This window comes from Xenopus tropicalis, chromosome 4 (genome assembly GCF_000004195.4).
Source record: "Xenopus tropicalis strain Nigerian chromosome 4, UCB_Xtro_10.0, whole genome shotgun sequence".
NCBI lineage: Eukaryota > Metazoa > Chordata > Amphibia > Anura > Pipidae > Xenopus > Xenopus tropicalis.
The window spans coordinates 110500394-110516267 of record NC_030680.2 but is presented as its reverse complement, the minus strand read 5'-3'; the positions used below and the strand labels follow the sequence as shown (position 1 = coordinate 110516267).

The following is a 15874-nucleotide window of genomic DNA, read 5'->3' as shown; positions in this document are numbered from 1 at the left end:
GTTTGCAAGGTAACAAATAAGCAGATACACCAAACTACCCAAATCCCTTTTGGTGGGTTATGAGGTCAGGAATGAATTGGGCTAAGGAGAAGATAACTTGAAAAGAAGTGGTTAGGAGAGGAGAATTTGGGTGAACAAAGGGTGGTTTTATAAGAGCTTAATGAGGCTATACAGTAAAGCACTGTTAATGTGAATCCATCTACTCTATATAGCAGACTTACTTCAATTTGAAATGTGGAATCTTAAAGGATTTCCAGCAGTTAGAATTTTAGCACAGATACAAACCAATTTCCTGGCTGTCTGCTTTTTAGTTTATCCAGCTGTACTTCTCTTTGATTCCTCTCACCCTGGAGATTCTGATCTTATATTCCTTAATAAAGGGAGAACATAGACACATCCAGTATGTGTTCCGTATTTACCACTTAAAGTGTTATTGATGCGCTGTCTGTGGTTATTCTTATACACATGGAACAGACAGTGATCAGTGAAGCTGGATGCAAGGAGAATGATGCACACTGTTTAGTGCAGTGACCTTGGTAAACTGTAAGGAATGAGGTAGACCAATAATGATTTAACTCATTATACTGAAAAGCCTGCCTCTGTGTCATACATATGGTAAAGGGGCTACACGAATACGAAATTGTAGTAAGGGTCTCTTACCTATAAACTCTTATGCACAGTGTTGCTTACGATGTAATCAAGTGTAAACACTTTCTAGCATAACCTTTATGTATTTAAATATTACTTTACTGCTGAATACTAGAATGACATTGACCTAACAGATAACAGTAGGATATATTTGTATATGTGTACATGTTAATAATGCTGAGACCACCTTTCATGTATCGTTCATATCTGCTAAGACCAAGTCACCCCACCTTGTTACTGCTTTATACGTCGGCCCTTGTTTTCTTAATATATCATGAAAAGTGCCTACAAAGACATTTACATCTGCAGTTTATATAATGCAAAGTCTGGTTTCATATGTGTAATGCGACTACAAAATATGCTCAAAAATGTTGTAGAGGAACTTCAAGCACGGCCGGACACAGGAGTCTGCTAAAAGGCGAACTTTATTCTTCCATTAAAATCAAAAGTCCGGCCGTGCTTGAAGTTCCTCTACAACATTTTTGATTCTTCTTCCCCTTGGCTGCGGGTTCGGGGCCTTGAGCACCCAGACCACCTTTGGACCTGGGTGAGCTTTGCTTTGAAACTGATCTTGTTGAACTTGATAACCCTTTATGACTAAGTGGGGCTGTGTATACTTGTGATTGGCTCGGGGTCTTTACACCCAGGCCTCTATAGGAGTTTGGTACATTATTACCCCACTACAAATATAAATGCATATATATGCACTTTTTGAAAAGTTTATAGTTTTTACCCTACAGTGGGTTTTGAATTTCTTGTCTTTAATACAAAATATGCTCCCCTTAGTGATGAGTACACAGTGAGACTGAAAACATATTTTACATTCTAACAACACTGGCAAAGTAGTTATATTATAATAAATGAGCTGCTTAAGAAATGTTATTGCGTTACTTGAGACTTGAGATCATGTAGCTAGAGTTACTTGGTTTTCGATGTAAAACTACAGAAAAAATATTTTGAAAAGAATGATGATCTCTGGTGCTTTTTGTAACTGGTTGATCTTTACTTCTGGAATCTCATTCTACAGTAAATATCATTCTGTATGTGCTACCAACCAACAATTAGCGCCCAATGATTTTTCATTTCTGCTTCAAATATTTACTTTGTAAAGGTTATCGCAATTTCCATGCAAAAGAAGGACTGAACTGTAAACTTTATTGTTTTTTCCTTTACTTTTGGCTAGAGTTAAAAATGATTTCATTATACTAAAAAATGTTAATTATGTGGGAAAAGATTTTAACAAGAAAGGTGAGAATTATCTTGGTGCCATTTCCAATACTGTAGCAAAAATGCTAAATATTTTTATCCTTGTACTAAGAATACATTGAATTTATGGCAGTGCATTAATTGAAACTATCAGTTTTGATAATCGTTGGCATAAAAAGCACACTACAGGATAGGCCCCAGACTTCACGTCAGTGGAAGGTGTAATAATGGATCTATTTATGGAGTGACATGGTGAAACATGGGAAACCATCTGCGCCAAATGTCTAGTTAAGATGTGCTCCATCTGTACCTAGTGCCATATGGTGTATGTTTTGGATCACACAACCTACAGAAGTGAACTATGTAAAAATACTTTTGATGGCAGTTTGTGATATGGTTTCAGAAGCCAGCATTCTGGATTCTCTTGATTTTCATTTTCAAGACATTACTTTGGTGGAGTTCATCACTGACATGACAAATGGAAATAGAAAAATTTCTGCAGGGTTATGTGGTATATGTGAAGGTTAGTAGGGCGGGTTGGATTCCAAGAAATCATTAATACTTTCCCAACATAATTTGAAATAAATGCCTTGTGCTTCTGACAAACACTTACTCTACCAGCATGGCAGCCAATGCAAAAACTGAATTCTCTGTATTCAGTTAAAAGGACCCAGCCTTTTCCAAGCACTGTGTGCAACAGTGAGTGCAAAATACACCACATGCATTTATGTCTGTGATGAATTTGTTGTAAAGAAACAACTGAACAGTAGTCGCCACAAGATAACAATCACTATGCCAATACATGTCATGCTGAGCACTTGGCTAAAGTAAATGATAACACCGCATGGAACTATTGATCAGTAGAAATAACCCTGGTGTTACCTGGCAACTCCCTGCATATAGTATATCTGTTTTCTTATATGCACGACACAACATTCTCTCTCTGTCCCTCAGTGAGCACAGTACCTCTGAAATAAAGCCTGGTTACTGCATATTCACTAATGGAGCTGAACTGCAGAGGAAAGGTAAAGGTATTGAATAGAGGCATATAAAAGAACAATACTAGCTTTAGAACATGTGATTTCTGTTTATATTTTTGTAGATTGTAAGCTTTTTTGGGCAGGGCTCTCATCAACTCTTATATCGGTTATTGATTGCTTTATATGTTACTCTGTAAGTCCAGTGTATGAAACCCACTTATTGTACAGCGCTGAGGAATATGTTGGCGCTTTATAAATAAATGTTAATCATAATAATAATAATAATAATATTTTGTTGACCTCTCACATCAAATACAGAACTGATATCTTTATAACTGCTCCATACTAGGGGTGACATATTGAAAGTAATTGTCGCCCTATTAATAAACCATTACAATAGAAAATTAAAGTAGTCTGTTTATGAAATCCTGCTTTTATGAATCTGTTCCATTTCAGAGTCACTTTTGATGCATTTCTATATTATCTGTTTTCTCATTTCATCCTTTTTAAAACAAATGTTGGCAGGCTTTCTTATGAAAATATTGATTAGAATTGTTCTCCACTTCAAACCTGGCACACACCTTTACTTCCAATGGAACTGTGAAAGGCTAAAATTATTAACCTTTTGATGACTGAATAAAATGTTGACAGATTTGTTTTTTTTTTTTTTACAAAATGTTTCATTCTAACACAAAGTTCTGTTTGTTCAGATAATTCATTGGTCCTTAATGAGCTACTTATAATTTCCAACCTGCAGCTTTTCTCAGGTTGTTGCTATAGGGTGCCGGGGTGCGGGCTGGATAGTGGGTATGTCTGGATAGACTTATCTCCTAATGCAGTGGGTTTGGGGGAAACATAATGTATAGGTTAATAGAATATAGCTCTTCACAGCCACAAATCTAACACCCCTTGAACAATACACAATGGCAGTGAATCCCAAAGTGCTTCATACTGTACTTGAGTACATAAATAATCATATCCAGTGACCATATTTTAAATGTTATATGGCCTGGTCCTTTAAGGGCTCTGGTACACGGGGAGATTAGTCGCCCGCGAGCAGGGAGTTTTGCCGCGGGCGACTAATCTCCCCGTGTACCAGAGCCCTAATACATGGGCATATTGTTTAGAGTTGCTGTAACTGGTTTTTACATGACTAAGCGTTTTTTGTCCAGCAGCTCTCCAATTGTCATTTTAGCAGCTATCTGGTTGCTAGGGTCTAATTTACCCTAGCAACCAGGCAATGGTTTAAACAAGAGATGGATGTGTGAATAGTAGAGGGCCTGCATAGCATAAGTAATAAAAAGTAAAAATAATAATACATTTGTAACCTTACAGAGAAATAGTTTCTGACTGCAGGGGTCTGTGATCCCCATTTGAAAGCTGGAAAGAGGCAGAAGAGAAAGTAAAATAATGCAAAAACTATAAAAAAAATAAATAATGAAAACTAACTGCAAAGTTGCTAAGAATAGGACAGTCAATAACATCCTAAAAGTTAACCAAAGGGTAAACCACTACTTTAAGCTGGCCATACGCAGCCGGATAAAAGTTGAAGATTTAGCCAGCTATCAGGCAGGTTGGGCAATCTCGTCGGACATAACTGATTCAGTTGATGTGGTTCTCTACTATAGGGTTACTGTAGAATCATTAAGATTTAGCCCAGCCTGTTACAGGCCAAATTGGGTTAAGATGTTTTTTTGTTCCTGACTGTATCATACCTGCAGTATCTATCAATTATTAAGCAATCTATGACCATGTCATTGGGCAAGGTTATTTGCTAGACAAGGTGCTTCTTTAAAGCTGGGACAAAATGCAAATGCCCTAAAAATGACCCTGGTAGAAATAAAATGTTTAGCTGCAGTATTTACTTGACAGCAAGACTCATTAGCATTTTGGATACAACAAACAAAGAGAAAGTAATCAAATAAACACAAGTGTTTTGACGGTCTCCATGGAGCATTAAATACATTAAGGGAACTAGAAGCAATCAAGCTGGATGCAACAGAGTTGGCTCAATAAATGATCATTTTACCCATACTGAAAGCAGGAAAGAAACAGATAAATACAGTGGAGGAAATAATTATTTGACCCCTCACTGATTTTGTAAGTTTGTCCAATGACAAAGAAATGAAAAGTCTCAGAACAGTATCATTTCAATGGTAGGTTTATTTTAACAGTGGCAGATAGCACATCAAAAGGAAAATCGAAAAAATAACTTTAAATAAAAGATAGCAACTGATTTGCATTTCATTGAGTGAAATAAGTTTTTGAACCCTCTAACAAAAAAAGACTTAATACTTAGTGGAAAAACCCTTGTTTGCAAGCACAGAGGTCAAACGTTTCTTGTAATTCATGACCAAGTTTGCGCACATTTTAGGAGGAATGTTGGTCCACTCCTCTTTGCAGATCATCTCTAAATCCCTAAGGTTTCGAGGCTGTCTCTGTGCAACTCTGAGCTTGAGCTCCCTCCATAGGTTTTCTATTGGATTAAGGTCCGGAGACTGACTAGGCCACTCCATGACCTTAATGTGCTTCTTCTTGAGCCACTCCTTTGTTGCCTTTGCTGTATGTTTTGGGTCATTGTCATGCTGGAACACCCATCCACGACCCATTTTCAGTTTCCTGGCAGAGGGAAGGAGGTTGTCGTTCAGGATTTCACGATACATGGCTCCGTCCATTTTCCCGTTAATGCAAAAATGAGAAAAACACCCCCAAAGCAAAATATTTCCACCCCCATGCTTGACGGTGGGGACGGTGTTTTGGGGGTCATAGGCAGCATTTTTCTTCCTCCAAACACAGCGAGTTGAGTTAATGCCAAAGAGCTCTATTTTGGTCTCATCAGACCACAGCACCTTCTCCCAGTCACTCACAGAATCATTCAGGTGTTCATTGGCAAACTTCAGACGGGCCTGCACATGTGCCTTCTTGAGCAGGGGGACCTTGCGAGCCCTGCAGGATTTTAATCCATTGCGGTGTAATGTGTTTCCAATGGTTTTCTTGGTGACTGTGGTCCCTGCTAATTTGAGGTCATTAACTAACTCCTCCCGTGTAGTTCTAGGATGCTTTTTCACCTTTCTCAGAATCATTGACACCCCACGAGGTGAGATCTTGCGTGGAGCCCCAGAGCGAGGTCGATTGATGGTCATTTTGTGCTCCTTCCATTTTCAAACAATCGCACCAACAGTTGTCACCTTCTCTCCCAGCTTCTTGCTAATGGTTTTGTAGCCCATTCCAGCCTTGTGCAGGTCTACAATTTTGTCTCTGACATCCTTGGACAGCTCTTTGGTCTTTCCCATGTTGGAGAGTTTGGAGTCTGCTTGATTGATTGATTCTGTGGACAGGTGTCTTTTATACAGGTGACTAGTTAAGACAGGTGTCCTTAATGAGGTTGACTAATTGAGTAGAAGTGTCTAACCACTCTGTGGGAGCCAGAACTCTTAATGGTTGGTAGGGGTTCAAAAACTTATTTCACTCAATGAAATGCAAATCAGTTGCTATCTTTTATTTAAAGTTATTTTTTCGATTTTCCTTTTGATGTGCTATCTGCCACTGTTAAAATAAACCTACCATTGAAATGATCCTGTTCTGAGACTTTTCATTTCTTTGTCATTGGACAAACTTACAAAATCAGTGAGGGGTCAAATAATTATTTCCTCCACTGTATATCAAACAGATGATAAAAGCTGTGCTATTCTTCTAAAGAAGAGTTTTCAAACTCAAAAGTTCTCGATGGAGTCGCTATAATTCATGAAAAAGTTCAAAAACTCCAAAGAGAATAGACATCATTTTAAAAACCCTAGGGGAAATGCTTTTCCCCTTTCTTTGTCAATTGTTAACCCTTTGAAAAGTGTTTTCCAATCTCAACATGGAACATATATTTATCTATAAAAGCAGTATTTTTAAGTTTCATAGGATCCTGATCCCTGGAAATATTATCCTCTAAAGGATAAGATTAACAATTATCTTATTAAAGAGGTTTGAAAAGAGAGAATTTGGCCTTGGAACCAAAAGGCAACAGGCATTGCAAAATATGTATATAAGAAATATATTGTTTATAATTGACTCACAACATCCCAATTCTTTGTATGAATAGAAATCAGCCCCAAAAATATTTGGTACATCTATATATTTATATGTGTATTTTCCTGGATGGAGTACCCATTAGATCTCTCCTGATCCATATTCTTACTATTCCTACATTTCTACAATTCTACATTTTCAGGTTTACTTTTTTTCATTGTGGAAAGCATCTGTAATGCCAGTTGTGAGAAATCAGCCAGAACTTAAAGTGATCAGGGAAGGGAAAATGAGAATTTGGTAGCTAAAAAAATAAATAAATGTAAGTTATATACATTAGTGTACTACTGATTTGATAAATGTGACTAAAATACACAGTATACAGATGTGTGATCTCCAAGGCTATGCCATATAAATAATTGTAGTTATGTTTGTCGCAACCTGAGCTTTAAAAAATGTACTAGTAAATCTAGGGTTGCCACGGTTGCCTGGTGTTTGGAAGGGCTGTAAGGTTCAAAACCTCCTGCCCAGTTTCCCAAATTAGGAAAACCAGGCAGGACTACGATCGCAGCCTCATAGCCCCTCCTCTGATGTCACAGCCCGCCTCTTCCCCGCCCCTGTGACGTCACCCCGTCCCCTGTCCACCTAAGAAAGCCAGCAGAGGTGTCAACCCTAAGTAAATCCCATCTAGATAAGTTTTAGATAACAACGTCTCAATACTTTATTCACTAATATACAGTATATATATATATATATATATATAGCTAAATTTTAGAGCTGGAAAACAATAGGGCTGGTGTTTAAAACCTAAAAATATTACAGTATACTGTATAGTATTTTATGTACTCATCGGCTCATTAATTCATAAAATTTGGCTCTATTATTGCACCATGTAACATCTCCTTCTAGTTACAATGGTGCATATTTTCTAAAGGTCAAAAGTTAAAATTTAGAGTACAACATATTTTTGAAAAAATTAAAATTTGCCAATGTACAGGAAAGTATGTCAAATTTTCTCTTTGCATCGGTGAACATTCACCTCTTTTTGTCAGCACAAATCTAAATATTTGCCAATTTACCAAGCGTACAAGAATGCATTTCCATTGAGAAATGTTTCCCGGTTCAGGCTGGTTACTTATCAGTATAAAGCGAGAGCAGCCACTTTTGCATCTCATTATTGATGTCATCCCTCATGGCTCATAGCTAATTTTACACATACATCATTTATTTATGGTGTACATTCTCACTACAGTTGTGTAGGGTAAATTTGCTAAAATTAGCACAATATACTTCCAACAGTGTACTTAAGATGTTTTCTGAAAAAACTGGCAAATTGAGGGAACTTTAGCAAAAAAAATATGTTTATTTAGCTCACATACCTATGAATGTAGTTTTTTTTTTAAAATAACTACAGTATTTCCCCTCTTCTTTAGCTACCTGTAAACCTTCATTTAGATGTATGTAGCTCCACCTCTATTCCCATACTTTGACTGATGTGATAAAAATGCATAATTAGCTATTAAACTGCCTGACAATAGGAGGTGTATTTATTGTCCAAAGTGTTTACTTTTTTAACAGAAAAATGGCACGGCACAAGGAATGAAACCTATGTACTGGCATTTACTAAACATTTATCTTGACAGATATCTCTTTCTCTGCATGCTAAATGTTGTCTCTTACCATGGCACAGAAAGCTTCTGGAGGGTCTCCGCAGGTGCTGTCTGGAGGATCCAGCTTTACCCTCATATATTTTGTCATGTCTATAGATTCTGGCTGACAAGCCATATATTCCCAAACTATCCCCTCGTCAGACTTTGTTAGTGTCTTGCATAAATCGTAATGTCCATGCTGCATTGCTATGGAGATAGTCACCCAAAGGGTTTGGAGATACAGCACCATAAAAAGGTACATCATGAGATGTTTCTGGGTGACAATAAATAAACAACTGGATGCCTTTGACAGCCTATATTTAATCTAGATTACTGTATGTCTCCTTTGAGGTTAAGTTCAGGAACCTGACAAAAACTCAGCATTATCATTCCTCACAGGCCCATCTTGTACAGACCCTTTAGTATTGGCAAAAGTAAAATAAGAAGGTAGAAACTCTCCAATGGTGAATTTTACACAGGGCCTGCAGCTGAAGTTCAAGATGACATAATTTGGTTGAGAGAGATTTTCAGGAAGCTCTGATGTTTAATTAAATGGATCAGGTCTGTCCTGGTGCATCTTGTCAAGTTAGACCCAGATAGCCTTCATGTACAATGCTTTCAGATAATAAGACTGGAAGTGTCACAAGTGGAGGGTTAGTGTTGTACAGAGATAAAACGAAGGGAATCCTTTGTTCAGAGGTTGTGGCTGAAGAAAGAGAGGTGCTGTTTTGTACTCGCTGCCAATCAGTTTTCTTTTACCTTTTCGCTTCTGTACCTTTAAAAAAGAGAGTAAGAGGAAGAAAAAAGGAGAGGTTAGAGTTGATTGTGTGAAAAATCCATTTTATTCTGTAAATGCAGACAATCTGACATTTGATGGATCTTATCAATAAGGAGAGCAGATAATCATCTGTTAAAAGGTATTCTTTGATTCTAGACAGCTATAAAACAGCTATACAAGATCCCATTGCATGCCATGCACACTGAAAGAAGGTACCCTGTATGGTAAGTGGAGTGCCAGTACCCTAATAGCCATCTCCCAGTTCCACTTTTTTACAGTAGAGACTGGCTACACAATAATCAACCGATCACAATGCCTAATGCTCAAAATTCACTGACATCACTGATATTTAAGTATTTGCTTTGTTGAATGTACAGAAAGGAGCATCTTATAACAATCCTGTTGCCCAGTTGCCTTCCATATTACTTACATACTAAGTGGCCACAAATGCTGTATGTGCCACTCTGTTGAATATTTATAGGTGAAATGTAGAAAAAAAGAAAGGCTTTGCCATGATCTAGAAAACAGTTCACCAATTTCCTAATCTGGAGCAGAAATGAGGGAAAGCATTCCAGGCTTAGCACATTAATATAAATATCTCATTTATTATTTTAGCACTACAAACACACATTTCAATTACCAAAATCCTATATATACCAAAATATATACATATAATTATTGTCTATATGGAAGGTGCCAACACAATGTATTTACATTTAGTCTTCTGTCCATTTATAATGTTTTCAATTTTCAAGTTCATAAAATTCCAGTTTTAGCCAGGGTATTTTCATACCATATAACTTGCTATTGCTCATTCATTTTACAGGATACAGCGTAGGATAGTAGAACCATAAGATTGTCTGCGATATTATTTACTGTCATTCTTTAAGGAGTATCATTAAGTCACCAAGTATTATAAATGGCCCTCCATAGGAAAAAGGCACACAACCGTGTATTAGCCATGACTTGAGAAAGTGGTTTGCAAGATCTTTTTGGTAATTCCCTGTAAGGATCATGCTTTGAGCTGATTTTCTTATAAACTGGATAGTTAGCGAAAATGAGCAGTTGGACACAGGCAGCTGGCTAAAAGAAGAAAGTAATAATAACAAGAGAACATCCATAGAGCACTGAGCTGCTTATGTCTAGAAGAAACGAAATCATGTACTAATGTCACACTAGCAGGTAAAGCCTTTCAGTTTGATCCTTTCCTAATAAGTTAAATGATAGGGGGAATACAGGTCTATATGAACATATTAGTCCCATTTGTTGGCTGATCCTAGACATTGGCACATCACTGCATTATATTAACATGGAATTATAAATAATACTTTTTGCTTAACTGCAATGCTTTCAAAATAGGCTATGTTCTGATCCTAGACATTGGCACATCACTGCATTATATTAACACGGAATTATAAATAATACTTTTTGCTTAACTGCAATGCTTTCAAAATAGGCTATGTGCCTGGACTCACTGATGAGAGATTTGAATTTGGATTTCCAGATTTCTAGTTTCTTTTTAGGACACCACTTTGTTTTTTTTCCAGTCTATGCACACCTCACAACACAAGATATTCATTATTTTTCTAGGTAGGAGAACTTGTATTAAATAAAGTTCATAGACATAGAGCCACTGACTTTTCAAGCACAGGTATGGAATCCCTTATTTGAAAAATCCCTTATCCAGAAAGCTTAGAATTGCGGGATGGACATTATTAAAAATGATTCCCTTTATCTCTGTAATAATACAACAATACCTTGTACTTAATCTCAACTAAGACATAATTAATCTTTAATGCTGACAAAACAATCCTCTTGGGTTTATTCAATATTTATTTGATTTTTTTTATCAGACTTAAGGTATGGTGATCCAAATACAAAAAGCTCCCTTATCTGGAAACCCGAGGTGCAAATTAATCTGGATATCAGGTCTATATCTGTATAATTAAAATCTGATCAGAATGTTTGCAATGTGCAGTCTAAGTTGCAATGTGCAGTCTCTAATTTGGTAAGTAAGAAACTAAAGGGTTCTAGTACAAAAGGACTCCAGTACAGAATCGCCTTATTGTTATAAGTTATTATATTAATATCTGCTTTACTATCAGAGAGAATATTAGATTGTTAGACAAGTCAAGCAGTTAGAGCAGTTTGGACTTGGACTGGCTCTAATGATGTGCTGCTGATAAAGGTCAACAAGGACCAGGACTATAATAGAAAAAAAACAACTCTGAGGTCACAAACTCCTCGAATTTGTTTGAGGATTATCATTTGCAGTCTATCTGAAGTTGACTAATAAACAGAGCTTTTGTTTCCATCAGGGAACAAGTAAAAACTGACCTTCCGTCTACTAATAAAATATTTAACCTGATAGAACAAACATTTATTCTGATTATTGTTTCTTATGTCAGTTGTACATGCAACAAATATGAGTAACGGAAAAGGAAAATAGCACTTTTCAGTACAGGATGATTATCTTATTGTGTTCTAAATGAAGACTTTAAAATGTTACCTTATTTCCTTTTAATAACACTCAAGTCACATTAATCATAAGGGCAAATAAAGCCACAAATCACTGTCCATTAAACTATAGTTACATAGCATAAGGCTGATGTACTGCTTCCCACATACAACAGCCATTCAGCTAAAGATATTGCTCCATTTGGTAGTTGTGTGGGTCCATTAATTTCCTTGCACTAGTCCAGACATGAGCATATCATGCAGTTTGTGCACATATATGTGTGTGTGTGGTGATAAGGGAATATACCCGACCCCACACTGGGAGTCATTGTACCTAGAACACAGTATTGCAACCCTGTGCTATGAAACAGACATATGTGACTAGATTGGTGGCCTGGTGGCTTTCTATCCCTTAAAAGAAACACTAACCAAAGAAATTAAACCTTTTTTTTACAACTTGTCTTTGTAGTTTTTTTAGTGTAACTATAATTCTAAATAGAGATGTAGTCTGTTTTCTCACTGCCTATATACTGTGCTGTATATATTAAGGGTAACAGAAGGCAGGACTCTTTACCCCACTATAGAAAAATATATTCAAGGTTAGTCAATGCAAGGTATGGCTGGAGATAAGTCAATGCTAGGTACAGTTGGAGGCTAGTCAAGGTTAGTCAATACTAAGTACAGCTGGAGGGTAGTCAAGGTTAGTCAATACTAGGGGGCACATTTACTAATCCCCGAATCCAAATCCCGAATGGGAAAAAAACGGATTGGAAACAAAAATTTTGCGCTGTTTTCGTTGCCGTCGCAATTGTTTCGTATTTGTCGCGACTTTTTCGGCACCGTCGTGACTTTATCGTATTTTGCGTAATTATTTCGTCGCCGTCGCGACAAAAAAGTCACGAAAAATATACAATAAAGTCGTAACGGCGACGAAAAAATTGCGCAAAATACTAAACTATCGCGGCGACGACGTAAAAATCGCAAAAATACCGATCATTACCAAAAAAACGCATTCCGGCGCTTTCGGACATTCGTGGATTAGTAAATGTGCCCCTAGGTATAGCTGGAGGTTAGTCAATGTCCTAATATTGCTGCCAAAGGGTGAAAGTTAGTCAATGCTAGATTTAGCGAAAGGTTAGTCAAGGTAAGTCAAGGCTAGGTATAGCTGGAAGAGCTATAAAAATAATGAAAAACAATGGAGATAGCTAGTAGAGAATGAGTAGCTCCATAATATATTGGATCTGGACATTAAAACTGTAATAACTCACAAAAAAATGTTCTGCAACTGCACTCCCCCTTTTTTCCCAATATGGTTAAATCTTACAAAGGTGCAGCTGCTGCCTTCCCCTAGTTTAGCCCTGGATCGCAAGCATAGACTAGGTCCCCAGTTGAGAATTCCCTTGGAAAGCTATAGAAGATAGCTATTGGTAGTGAGATAACAATTATGTTCAAAAGTGCTATGAGGGATGATTGTATTGGAAAGCTGATCAAGGTAATATTAAGTACCGGTAGTAATTATAGTAATATTATTTCAATCATACTGCGTTTGATGAAACTGCACTGTGGGAATTCCACCTTAAGAGTCAATAGGAGTCATTCATTTACCCCTGGGGAGCAAGTGCTAGAGCGCCAATGGTTGTCCCTAAATGCTCACTTAACAATCACAAGGTGGTAAGGATATGTTGTTTCCTGTGCTTTCTGTCTCTGCTTAACTTGCATATCTGTAGAGCAAAATACAAAAAAGGAAGTCACTCATGATACAGTAGGTGCAAAAAACTGCCTCCATGCAGGCTTATTGGACTAATCAGTGAGGACTGCATGTAGGCAGTTTTTTGCACCTACTGAATCATGAGTGACTTCCTTTTTTGTATGTCACGGCTTTTAGGAATACGCACTCCAAGTTAAATTTACTATAGACTCTATTTTGGATAGCACAATCGATATCTGAAGTTAGGTGGCAGGTGAGGGCTCCTATGTGCTCCCCCCCTCACCAATACAGCACTGACTAATGAAGTCAACACTTTTGTATTTGTGGAGGGAAAGGATCTCTTTTGGAGCACAGAGACCTGTGGCAATTTGCAAGTCTGCAGCTAGCACACTGGGGTATTTTAAGGTAATTCACTCATATTAGATTACACACACCATTATTTACCCCACCAAGATATGAGTGCCAGTTGAGTGCAAGGGCTATACAGTAGTCTATGCCTTGCTCTAAGACTAGTAGACTAATATTGCAAAATGTTATAAGGAGAGAGAGACACTTAAAACAAACACATCATTAATTTAAATTCTTAGCCCTAGTTAAGGTTAAAATATTAAGGATGGATAGGCATTAGGCATAAAAAAAAAAGATTAGATTAGGACATTTAAATTAGCCAAGACACAAGCTCACAAAATGCTTAACTTTAATTTTCACATTTTAATATGTGGATGTGATTTATATATATATATATATATATATATATATATATATATATATATATATATATATATATATATACATTAATGTTTATATATTTAAAGGTGGCTGCCATTGTGAATCCTGTGAATGTGTGTTAAATGTTGAATTAGATCAGAGCTGTCTTGTAATTATCAAAACGAAAATTGGTCTCATTCACAGCACCCACTCCACAGTCTAAACAGATTCTCTGCGCAGAATAATGAAACTTAAATTAGCTAAAAGGCTCGTTTTCTACAAGCCGGAGAAATTAATTCAATCAGGCTCCAGTCCAAAGGAAATTGGCAATTTGCACTGATTGTCCCTAGAAAAATCACTGGAAAATTTGCTTGAAATAACTGTTTTCAACATTTTTACAACCACAGCTATCAGCATGTTATGTTTCTAACTAATAAAGGGAATGATGACAGTTCTACTTAGAAATTCTTAGACTCTGTGTTTATAGCAAACATGCACTAAAACATGCATAGAAAACCATGCAGTAAAGTTATTCTGCAGCTGTAACGGCACAGCTCAGGGCACCCCCTCCCCGTAGCCTTCTTCATAAGAAATAAAGAGAATTGTTTTTATTCCTGGAGCCTTAGTTGCTCAAGAGAGAGACAAAGGAAGCAAGTAGTAAAAAAAACTTTGCTTGAGTACAGAAAATCCTAGAACCAGTTGGGTTTACTTTTTATTATGCTGACTGCAGAAGGCCAGCTAAAAAAGTTGGTAACTAGACCTTAGGTAAACTTTGCCCCGTGCTTACATGTTCCCCCAAATGGCTATATATATTTGTATATGATTTTCTGATCTTGATAGTTAAGCTCTTAGTCTCTTTATTGCAGATGTGGTATTATTATTATTCTCTATGTATTGTCTGTGTATATCCTCTTCTTGATTTCACATCTACATACTCAGCATCTCGCACTCTTCTTTAGTCTGTTCAGCATCCATCCACATTCTCTTTCCAAATATATCCCTGTTTTTCCCACCTTTTTTTTTCCTACAAACTAAATTATCTCTTCCTTCCTGAATCTCATTATCCTTCTATATTCCCTATCTTTTTATTTAGCAGGACAGGAGAAGAAATACAGAGACAGAAGCCCACCCATAAAATAATACAGAAATACAAGAGCACTATATGTTTATTTTGAAAAAAAAACATCAACCTTTTTGCTGTTGTATGAATAAGTATTCTGCCAGGTAGGCAGTGACAGAGAAAAATGAGACAGCCTCACTTGTGAACCTTGCATGTATATCTAGCAAGGCCTAAATACTTCTTCTTCAAAGAGCCTTGAGCTTGTTACTACTTTTTTGTGAAGGTGATGAATATACTAATCATATTTGCAGAGACCCATGACCCTTAATGTAATTTGCCTAGAGATCTCTCAAATGGATGAGATGAAAGTATGACACGCATGTGAAGCATGGGCAAAGACATTGGCAACCCTGCTCTGAGTGAATACTTTCTCTCAGTCTGCAGCGTCTTCCCATTATAGCACACACTGGCTCAAGTATCTTTTGAGAACACTATCTTACACATTCTTTTTGTTGAACAGTATGCATCCTGGTGTGCCATAGATGAGATGCTGCGGTATAGTATCATGTGAAAAAAAAAGTCAGCAGTTTAATGTGTTTTAATAGCTATGGTTCTTAAGGAAATGAGAACAGCCAGACACAAATTTGCCTCAAGGTCCAACCACCC

General features: G+C 37.0%; 1 protein-coding gene across 4 annotated transcripts in view; it reads right to left on the bottom strand.

The window, feature by feature from the left end:
• The window catches only part of ntng1 (netrin G1), a 141486-nt gene that overhangs the window by 117260 nt on the left and 8352 nt on the right, over positions 1–15874 (bottom strand). For all 4 annotated transcript variants that reach the window (XM_031901027.1, XM_012962511.3, XM_004913753.4 and 1 more), the window contains exon 2: positions 8529–9272. In XM_031901027.1, the coding sequence (XP_031756887.1) occupies positions 8529–8762 (234 nt within the window). In that variant the 5' untranslated portion in view covers positions 8763–9272. The remainder of the gene's footprint in view (positions 1–8528; positions 9273–15874) is intronic.